Consider the following 11543-nt stretch of genomic DNA (forward strand, 5'->3'; position numbering starts at 1 on the left):
AGTAGCTTGTGGCATGCACTTTGGCCTGAAAAAGGTAATAGTGGCTTGTGACATGCACCTTGTTACTGGTGACTGGGTCGGACATCTCGTTAGTTAAGCTGGTGATATGGAACCCATAAAATTTGGTTGCATTACGACCCAAATTTAAAGTTAGTAGAATGAGATTTCCTGAATCAGCTTTGAGATCGTCTGGATGAGAGCTTATAGGGCATCTCCCGACTTCAAAGTTTAGTCAATATCACGTAACTTAGGTTATTCTGCTGTTTAATGTTAGCGACTTGACTCTCTCGAAAGAATTGCTTTTCTGTCAACGATATTTTCGGCAGTTGGTTCGAATAAATGATAACATCACACAACCACAAAATGGCCGAGATATGAAACTAAAACGAAGATGTGTTACACGCTGTGACCGGGTAAGACATCCACTTCCCAGTTCAGTCGGTGTCATGCGTCTTATATTATTCAGCTGCGCAACGTCATCCACGAAATTAGCTGCGTCTAACTCAATATTATACCTCAACTTTTCTCGGACAATTTGCAAGTCCGAGAAGGGTTCTTTCTATAAGTTGGATATGCCGCGACGATCGGCAACATCCACAAGAGAACTGAACTATACGCCTCTTCTTTTTAAGCCATGTTCTTGACTCCATTTCTCCCCTTTATTTTCATGTTCACCGTCGGGTTTAACTTCACCCTGCGGCTGTTCCTCCGAGGGAGAAGATGGAATTTCAAAAGTCAGGAGCATGGGCCGGGGGGGTATCCTTTGGTGGGGTGCTTGGTGTCCTACAACAGGAACAAGCACAGGCTTCTGGACTGGTACACGGAGCTGCTGTCCGCGTCGCCGAGCCAGACCATCGTTGTGGAGCGGCTCGGCACGCGGCGCACGGTGGTGACGGGGAACCCGGAGAACGTGGAGCACATCTTGAAGAGCAGGTTCGAGAATTACCCAAAGGGCAGGCCGTTCTCGGAGTTGCTCGGCGACCTGCTGGGGAACGGCATCTTCAATGCCGACGGCGAGCCGTGGCGCGCGCAGCGCAAGCTGCTGAGCCACGAGTTCAGCGCGAGGATGATCAAGGCCGCGGCAGAGACGGCGCTGGCGGCCGTGGTGGGGGGGCGGCTGGTTCCGGCGCTGGCTCAGGCCGCGGACGGAGACGCAGTTGTAGACCTTCAGGAGCTTCTTCGGCGGGCCGCCTTCGACTCCATATGCATGGTCTCCATGGGGATAGACCCAGACTGCGTCGGCGTCGGTCGAGGCGCTGCTTCGTGTTGGGGTAAACTTTCAACAAAAGTTATTATTCAATTTCCTGTATTAACAACTCCTTTTAGATTTCTTGTTATCAGCTTTAGCTTAAACCACAGTAGGTCTGCAGCGTTCCATGGCTCGGTCGATCATGTTCCTACGCATCGCCTTTTTCTCTGCTATATAACTCTTAAGACAGTTCGTAAACGTGGCTTGATCCTAATATTGCAGGGCTCGACCTCGCCGAGGCGTTCGACGCGGCGGCCGGGATCAGCGCGACGCGCGGGACGGCGGTGTTGCAAGCCGTGTGGAAGACGAAGCGCGCCATGGGGATCGGGTCCGAGAGGATTCTAAGGGAGAAGCTGGCCCTCATCAACGATGCCGTGGGTAAGATGATCAAACGCAGAAAGACGGAGGAGAACGAGAGGCGAGCCCAGCCGACGGACTTCCTCTCGAGGTTGATATCGGCGGGGCATAGTGACACGGCGGTGCGAGACATGGTGGTGAGCTTCGTCATGGCGGGGCGGGACACCTCGTCGTCCGCGCTGACGTGGTTCTTCTGGGTGCTGTCCCAACACCCTGAGGCCGAGGCGAGGGCGGCAGACGAGGCGGCGACGGCCAAGGGAGAGTTGAGTTACGGAGCGCTGAAGGAGATGCCTTGGCTGGAGGCTTGTCTGTGCGAGAGCATGAGGCTTTATCCGCCGGTGGCGTGGGACTCCAAGTACGCCGCCGAAGACGACGTCCTGCCGGACGGGACGCGCGTGTTCAAGGGCGATAGGGTGACCTACTTCCCTTATGGAATGGGCAGGATGGAGAGGTTGTGGGGCAAAGACGCGGAGGAGTTCAGACCCAGTCGTTGGCTGGACGCCGAGGAGAAGGAGATGGTGAAGGTGTCGCCTTTCAAGAACCCCGTCTTCCAAGCCGGGCCGAGGGTTTGCCTTGGTAAAGACATGGCCTTTGTGCAGATGAAGTACGTGGCTGTATCGGTGCTGAAGAAGTTCCATCTCAGCCCCGTCAGCGCCGTTCGCCCCGTCTTTCTACCTCTTCTCACGGCTCACATGGCCGGTGGGCTCAGTGTCTCTGTCACCAAAAGGAAATCCGAGACCAATCCTACAAACTACCACGAAACGTGACCTTTTTTCGTCCACGTCGCTTTAGATTTGGAAGTATTGTTGGCCACAGAGTCTGTTTGAATCATATCCATTTTTCTGTTGAACATATTATTGTTGACGAGGTTATTTTATGGGATTGTTTTTGAAAGGGTCAATGAATCAACCAAGGCAGCAGGGACCACTGGTCTCTAGGAAGATATGGAGGCAAAGGCTAGGTGTCCTCCGAAGATCAAGTCTTGGGACAGGTGTGTGGCCATGCTTAGTTTGTATCTATAAGCATTTAAGGAGGAAATGCCTCTATGTATGTGCTAGTTTCCAGTGTGATGTAGCCCAAAAGCCCATTTTCTGAGGCCCATTTGGCAATTGGGGCCCCAAGAAGGAGATTCTTCTTAAGCTGCCCCAATCTACAGAAAAGTACCTAGAGCCCCACAAAATCCTCTGAAAGATTTTCTCTGAAAGTATCCTCTAGCATAATTTCTCTGACAAGACCCTCGACATATTTCTCTAACGGATCTTCTTCTACCATAATCTGTAGAATATCTCTGCTCCAACTTTTCAGAGCTGCAAAACTCTTGTTTTGTCTCATTAAGATCTTCTTGAGCCACACAACCATCTCCTGACAGCTTCTACTACCCAAAAATCTATAGAATTGTCTTTTCTTAGGCCTGACAGGCTGCTTATCCTCTGTTTTAGTTTGTTATAGTTGTTTTTCTCAATGTTTTGAGTTGTCCTTTCATGGGTGTTGTCAATGTCGTGCCCTATATAAGGCCCCATTTACCCTCGAAGGATAATTACTGAAGTATATGGTTTTGTTGAAACTCATGTTTCTCCCCTCTGAGTGTTCTCTTTGATAGAGAGTGCTTCCGTGCTCATGGATTGAAGCACAATCCCTTGTGGGCTCAAGACTTAGAGAAGCTAGTTGTGTGGATTCAGGACTTAGTCGCTTCAAGTAGAGAAAGGCTTGTGGATTCAAGTCATGTTCCTACATTGTTCGTGCACTAAGGTTGTGTGAAAGTGAAAGTACGTTGTGTGGCACCAAGGGATATTTTCTTGCTCTCTCTTCTTTCATTCTCTATCTTAGTTACTAGAAGAGATAGATCTTCCTATTCCATATCTGTTTGAGTAGTGTTGGACATTTAGGACCGAGGGCTGGTTTGTCTAGACCGAACCACAACCATAGGTCTTCCATCTGGGGGTGGACCAGTTGGTGGGGAAAGTTTAGGTCCAAGGGTCAAACTTGACTGGAACCGGAAGTAAATTATTAAATATGTATTTGATATTTTTTCGAAATTCTGAATAACATTACATCTTACTCGTCGGATTGATTTGTATTGGGCTTAGTGTGGCCACCATATATTTGACCATAGGTGGACACCCACTTAATGTAGAGGACTTCTTCTTTGAAGGCGTACTACAAGAACCCATTAAATCTTATTTCTCTATTGAAAATTTCTTCCTTCTCCATTGACCTCGATGAGGATAAAGATCTGGGGAGGGAGACTGAGAAGGGCTAAATAATAAAATGGAGATGAAGTGGCATTCATCACTAGAGTTGTAAGGCTCATTATGTTGATATTCGACATAACCATCCATAATTTTTCTAATTTTTTTTGACTTTGACTAGTCAACCTGCCTAGACCAGTCCAAAAAAGAATGGACTGGACTTAGACTGAACTTTACTTAAGGTTTAGGTCTTCGTTAAAACCCCAAACTAGACCGGGACCATCAAACCCTATTTTTGAGTTATCGAGTGAGTGAGGGCCTGCTCTTCCCTTCGAAGTGAGCTACTGAGGAGAGAGAGCTAGGTTACAACATGCTCTGGTGTTAGTTGCTCGATGATGTGGTAGTTTAAACTCATTGTGTTAAAATCCTTTTTTCTTAAAGAGATTCAAATGATTACTACATGACGTCAACGTGATCATGCTTCTTGTACTATTCTCAAATGGATAGTTTTTTCACCTTCTGTCATATTCTCAACGTAATATCTTGTTGGAACATTGCTCTCTCTCCCTCAATAACTCACTAGGACAAGGAACAAATAAGACCTCACTCTTCCAGTAACTCACCAAGACATGGAAGACTAAGATCTCATTCATCTGGTAAATTACACAGAGAATGAAGGAACGTAGAGCGAGAGATAACACTTTGAGAGCAATAAAGTAAACACATAACACAGTTTAACATGAAGAACCAATAAATATTTCTAGGCACTTCCCCTTTAGCTTCCAATAGACACAAACTAAGCAATGAAAAAAATATTTTCCAAGACATGGCTTTTCACAAATGCCCACTTCTCCTAAAAACTATCTTTGCCACCATATCCTGGAACAAATCAGTGATTCCTGCTGACTTGGCCTATTCCTTGACCCATTAAAAAACTAAGCCCCTTAAAAAATGTACTTAAGATAAAAATATCCAACAGGTCTCTTATTCAATGCCATATTTTGTCATCTGATTTGTTGAATTTTCAATATATGATTGATGTCTATTACATTTTTCATTGATGCATCTTTATTTTCCCATTTACTTTTGGAGATCGGATATTTATGCTTGATGTCTATGAGGAATGTTGAGAACTTAAGGTGTCACAGTTTTTGGTGAAAGATGAGAACAAGGAAGTTTATAAGTTTAAATCCTTATGTTTGAAACACTTTAGTTTGGAAAATTAAAAATTCTGGCGATTGGATGAACCAGAAAAACATTAACATAATGATTTAATCAATGAAATGAGGATCATTTTTCTCATTCTCCACACTAGCATTTTAATCTGCCCTTTTTGTATTGGTCTGCCGTGCCACGATGATAAAAACAAATCACGGCCGTTAACCCTTGATCATTATGGTATTGCAACTTGTAATGCAATAATGGCAAATTCTTGCAATGATTTCTGCTGCTAATCATTGTAAAAAAATGATGATTTGTTGCCCTTAGATGAAATGGAATTGTGACACATGTCAAGATGGAAAATAAAGATACATGAACATTAATTAATTCATTAACGAATTATTCATGAAAATAAAGATACATGAAAAATATATTTTGTGATCATGAAAATTATTTAATTTAAGAATATGATATTGTAAAATCATACACCCAATAAAAATTATAAAATTAGTATCCCATTCTAAAAATAGATTTTATCATACTAAACTTGATGACATACATTTTTAACTTTTTGATGTAAATAAGCATGTAATTTAGTGATATTAACCTGATTGTGTGTGCGTTATCAGAACCCCCCCACACACACCTTATTTTGAATCATTTCTAGTCCCTTAGCAATGGGTGTGAACTTTCCTTGGATTATTCATTCACCTTGGGAACCAAAGACATGACCATGAATCACTAAGGCTATCAACTACAACTCTAAGTACGAGTATTCCCATATAGTTCTAGAGCACAAATAATGAACTCCCTCATGTTTGTGGAAAGAGCAACTCATCAACAGGGAAGCTTACTTCTTGATGGGTTTGATAGTATAATATATGGGATGTTATCACATTTCTTCCTATCTAGAATAATAAAACAACTGAGTTGCCTACTTAGTATTTGGGGCTCTTCACTAACTCTTCTCCAACATGAAAGTACAAGACAGCCATCACTCTCCTCTTGATGAAGCACATAAGATCAACATGGTATGAATGAAATGTAGGTTGGGAGGCTCATGTCTAAATGTATAAAGTATGGACAGAATGGAGGATATCTTAAAAGAACAGTCATGGTATGTAAGATATAACATGTGGATAAATAGTACTCAGATATCTTACTCGCAAAAAAAGGATAGAGTATAAAAAAGGAGCACGGAAATCATTTTTTATTAGAAATGGTCAATAATATGGTGTGTGTCCATCTATATATACTACGATAAATAGATTGATCAACAAATATTTAAACAATGATACTACTCTCTTCCAAATGAAAAGTATCACATTCCATTTTTTATCATTTCATTCAGTTTGAGGATATGTGACAAAATAATTAGGTTTTGTCTTTTCGACGTATAGAAATAATAGAATCAGAAAAGGGTCAATCCACATGGTGGAAATTACATCTATGATTCTCTGTTCAGTTTTCAGAATATTATGATAGTTTTATAAATTTATTATTTCCTCATAAAATTTCAGAACTCCGATTTAAACTAAACATAACATGAAAACAAAATTAATTTAAAGATCAGGATGTTTTTAGATTAAATATTCTAAGAGTTTATTATTCAAAATTTATAGGAAAAAACATATATCTAAATTGAAGATTCATTTTAATGAATTTTTTAATGAAATTTTTGGGAGAGCTTGGATAGGCAGGGGATTTAATTGTAAAACCCAAATCCCAAATCCATAGAGAAAAAATGGGAGAATAATATAGAGAAATAAAATAGTGAAAATTTGGGAGAAATTGGTTTTTGATTTACCTTTGAAATGGATATGAAAATTTAAAAGGTCATACCAGATGAGAAATACAATAGAACCATATTTTTATATGCAATGGAACGCTCTGTCAAGGCTAAGCCTTAATGATATTTTAGTAAAATTGTTTAATATGTAATTTGATGAATGTTGACAGTAATGCATGCCTTAAGAGGGGTTGTTATCAAGCACATTATGTCCTGAGACAACAAGTTGACTGGTTGTAAGTCAAGACAAAATGACGACCTTAGTTACATTAAAACGCTAATAAGTTTGACGATATGGTAAACCAGTCAAATCTCTAATTTAGAATTTGAATTTTATATGCTCTAAAATTTTTCAAATACTTTTATAAATTTGACCTCATTTGATTGTTCTAATGATTTGTCAGATTCCTGATGACTAGCTTCAGGTATTTAAGGCTGAATTTAGTTATGGTTCAAAGAAGATTAAATACAGAAAGACATTACTATCTAACGGAGTTTTCTTGAGTTAATTATGAAGTAAATATGAATAAAATTCCATTTTTTGAAAGCTGAGATTATTGGTATAATGGCTAGTTTTTATTCTTAACATTTGAGAGTTATTTTGAACTTCTGTCAAAATATTAAACATAAAAATTCAAAAGGAAGAGGATTAGTCTTTCATACTGTCAAACCATAATCAATACATATGATTCTTTGATTCTTGATAAATTACCAGTATGTTATTTTGGATATCTAGTTCCAAAGGTATTTTAGTTTTAAGCACCAAATGTCAAATGCAGATCAACAAATTTCATCAAAACAGAAACGTGGAAGAGAAGAGGACTAGAAGAAAGAGAAAAAAATAATAGGAAGGTATTGCAGCAGGTAAGTGATAATTACATTTGTTAATTGTTATCTCTGAATTCATAAATTACTGATTGGAAAGAATATTCCTCTTAAAATACATGTAATTACGTTGTGTCTTAAATATAATAATTGTTGTGGATGATAAATCTATAATGTTCAGAAATACATTGTTCGTGTTAGATCTGTGTTCAGTCAGGTTAAAGCTTTGGAGGCCATAAGAAGAAGGCTTTGGGGTCCAAAGTAGAGAAGGCTTCAAGGGCCAAGTTGAAGTAGGCCAAGGACCATCACTTCAAAGAAGACAACGGGGGTCGAGGACAACATTTCCTTTGTTGGTATTCTTGTTTGTGAAACATAAACTCGTAAAAAAATCATATTCTAGAGCTGGCTTACTCAAATTATGTTATGAATATTAAAACATATTTGAGAATGTGTCCTAATATAAATCTTTCTAAACAATTTACATTTAATATCCATGAAATATTCCTGCAAATAGGAAACAGAATAATTCTACAACGTGCATTTATTTGTCATTTTTTTATAAACCAGAAAAACTTATATGTCATGAAATTCATTTAAAATTTTCCAGCATCAAGAAGATGATCATGGAAGTCTGTAAAAATTAATTTTCTATAAAATTGTTTCAACTTTCTCCATTAATATTGACATTTACAAACATTGGCTGAAATGAAAACCCTTCATGTTTACATTTCCATCCGCATATCTCACAAGAATATCATGAATAACGAGTACATGAATAAGATTAATATCATAAATGAAATTATCATATTCCCTAGTAATTAATATTTCTTCTATCGCATTACCTCCTTGATTATTGAGGTCCTTAAAAGGTGGCTGGATAATCTCAAATTTAGGGTTTTTATTCATCATCGGTAATTGAGATTATTCATTCATAAATAATATATTTAAATGTACTGAGGAATTTTTAGCTAGTGATGAGTACGGATTATCTCCACAAGGAACGATGACTAAGGATTTATTTTTCTTACGATGTTGATTAATGATGGGAGAAAAGATAAATACGAGGATATAATAAGTGAGATAGTGAAATATGATAAAAGGTTTTAATAGTTATAATTCAAGCTTAAAATTAGAAAATAAAAGAGGAAGTAAAAGTAGAATTACAGGACGCATTAAGAGAATAAGGTAGAGGAAGTGATAGATACGATTGTGATTGAGTGCGTGAGCAATGTGATGGTAGAGCGATAGACGAGATATGGGAGTGAAACGATAGTGAAAAGATAATAATAAACCCTAATTAAGCTAACGGCGATGTCGAGATAACAACAATGTAAGGCAAAGATGCTTAAGATCCTTATGTTCCTCCAGGATCACAGTAATTTATGAGTGCCGGTAAGCACCCTTTCTTCTCCAATGCTTCTTCCCACACACCCAGGTCACCAAGGCCACAATTGATGGATCTCAAAACTCACTATCTTTCAATCAGTCCACACAATTAGGAAGCAAGTTCAAGATTAATTTCACAGTGATCCAGGCCTGTATTTATAGATCACAGTGTATGGATGGAAAGAGGAGGGGGAGATGAAGCACTGCTGAAACTTTCAGCTCAATCGGAGCTGTAGATAGTCAGATATCCCCATTTGAAGTTGGAGTAATCCTAGCCCTTGATTTTTTCTCTCTCATTGTCCTCGCTTCAGACGCTTCCTCTTTTTCTGTTTTCGATTGAACTGTCAAATCCTTTAGACTCTCTTCTTCTACGCTCTAACTTTTCAGAGCTACAACGTGTACCTGTAGCAGGAAAAAGAAAAAAGAGAATCATAATATTTATATTATTTATATAGTTTTACTTGATCATTATCGCAACTGACATGGCGGCACGTCATCACACGCCACATCAGCATGGTCCCCCTTTATAGCAAATATGAGAGTGACATCTGAGCGCCACGGGTACACGAGCACGCCACGTGTGCACATGCAAGACTCGTGTACAAGGGGGGCCATCTGTAGCATGACACATAAGCGTAGCCGCTTATGTTGACCATTCCACACAAAGAGATAGAGAGAGAAACAAAGGAAGAAAAAATAGTATTTTTTATCTCTCTTTTCTTTGTCCACGGAATTACAAAAAGAGAGAGAAAAAGAGGGAGGAAGATGACAAAATAGTATTTTTTCTTTTTCCTTTCTTTGTCCATGGAAAGAGAGAGAGAAAGAAGACAAAATAGTATTTTGTCTTGTTCCTTTCTTTTTTCCATGGAAAGAGAGAGAGAAAGAAGACAAAATAGTATTTTTTCTTTTTCATTTCTTTATCGACAAAAAGAGAGAGACAAAATAGTATTTTGTCTTTTTCCTTTCTTTTTTCCACGGAAAGAGAGAGAGAAAGAAGACAAAATAGTATTTTTTCTTTTTCCTTTCTTTATCCACGGAAAGAGAGAGAGAAAGAAGACAAAATAGTATTTTTTCTTTTTCCTTTCTTTGTCCACGGAAAAAGAGAGAGAAAGAAGACAAAATAGTATTTTGTCTTTTTCCTTTCTTTTTCCACGGAAAGAGAGAGAGAAAGAAGACAAAATAGTATTTTGTCTTTTTCCTTTCTTTTTCCACGGAAAGAGAGAGAAAAATAGACAACATAGTATTTTATCTTTTTCCTTTGTTTGTGCACGGAAAAGGAGAGAAAAAGAAGACAATATAGTATTTTTTTTGCGGTCCACGAAAGAGAGAGAGAAACGAAAGAAGACAAAATAATTTTGCCTTTTTGTGCCTCAGTCCACGCAACATTTATTTTTAAAAAAGGCGAGAATTTTTCTGATTGGTCAACGACGCCTCTGCGATAGAAAATTCAAAAAATCAATGTTTTAATTATTAAATGTAATCATGGCTTCACTAATCACGATGGCATGACTGCTTAGGTAAATGATTGGCTGATGCCAACCAATAACTCAGTTAATGATTTGATCTTACTAAACATTATATTTAGTTCTGATTCATTTCTGTTCGATGAATCGAATGGCGATACATGGCGGCATGAAAAAAGGTTCAAAATAAATTCAAATTTTATATTTAATAAACTTGATGTCCAAAAATACATATAAATATATATTTCGACTTAGAAAAATCATATCTTTCCAAAGTTAATGTCAAACAATTCCAGAAAAATCACATTCTGACTTAAACAATTATATTCTTTTAGAATGTATTGTCATAAAAATTCCCAAAAATAGATGAAAATGCAGAAAATTCAGAACATCATTCTAAAAATACATTTAATCATTTTATGCTCTATAAAATGCATATATAATAAATTTAATGCAAATAAACATGTAAATGTGGTTCCGTTAAGGTACTAAAAATGCATGTTATCGTGGCATAAAATAGAACAATTTAGATATTGGACGTTTTCGATGGGTTTATCTATGTCAATATCTTGAGCCTGATTAAATAAACAGTATATAAATATCAGAAATAATTCAATCCATAGAAAATTTTCATTCCTCAACTTTTTTTCATATTTTTGTATAAAAATAATGTCCATAATTGGTATTCATATAACTGCAAGATGAATCATTGTCACTCATAGAAGTCATAATATTGACTTTTATTCCATGTAGGAGAGATCCTGGGTTGGAATGGGAGGCGAGTGATATTTTGGTTGGTGATCCATCAACCAGATTTTTACCCTTTTTATTCTATTATCCTGAAATTTAATATTTGGTAATTTTATGAAAACATTCTAGAATATTATAGTCATGGTTGTTATCGCAACAACTACTCAGGCACATATTATCATCGAAGGATTTAATGCAAGTATTATCAATGGTATCCACATAATGTTCCATCTGATTCCTCTTTTCTCCCATTTATCCAAAATCTAGACTTTCAAAAATCACATGGAATCATGTTATCATTCTCAAAAGAAGAAAGAAAGTGATGTTAGTGAAGCCTTATACTTCAGCTAAACCACCACAACTCATTTTTTTCT

General features: G+C 37.9%; 1 protein-coding gene across 1 annotated transcript; it reads left to right on the forward strand.

The window, feature by feature from the left end:
* The first annotated feature begins 557 nt into the window (after positions 1-557).
* Positions 558-2500, forward strand: LOC144704845 (cytochrome P450 94B3-like). The gene is made up of 2 exons (XM_078577401.1): positions 558-1271; positions 1472-2500. Exons 1-2 carry the CDS (start codon positions 635-637, stop codon positions 2371-2373), a joined length of 1539 nt encoding a protein of 512 aa, XP_078433527.1. The 5' UTR covers positions 558-634; the 3' UTR covers positions 2374-2500.
* Positions 2501-11543: the final 9043 nt, after the last annotated feature.

The sequence above is a fragment of the Wolffia australiana genome, chromosome 6 (genome assembly GCF_029677425.1).
Source record: "Wolffia australiana isolate 7733 chromosome 6, ASM2967742v1".
In the NCBI taxonomy this organism is placed as follows: domain Eukaryota; kingdom Viridiplantae; phylum Streptophyta; class Magnoliopsida; order Alismatales; family Araceae; genus Wolffia; species Wolffia australiana.

What these genes read in the sequence shown, in the direction of transcription:
- LOC144704845 (XM_078577401.1), top strand. Translation starts at nt 635, where the DNA reads ATGTTCTTGACTCCATTTCTCCCCTTTATTTTCATGTTCACCGTCGGG. An exon ending in AGGCGCTGCTTCGTGTTGGG is followed by an intron (nt 1,272 to 1,471) that starts GTAAACTTTCAA and finishes CTAATATTGCAG; the next exon opens with GGCTCGACCTCGCCGAGGCG.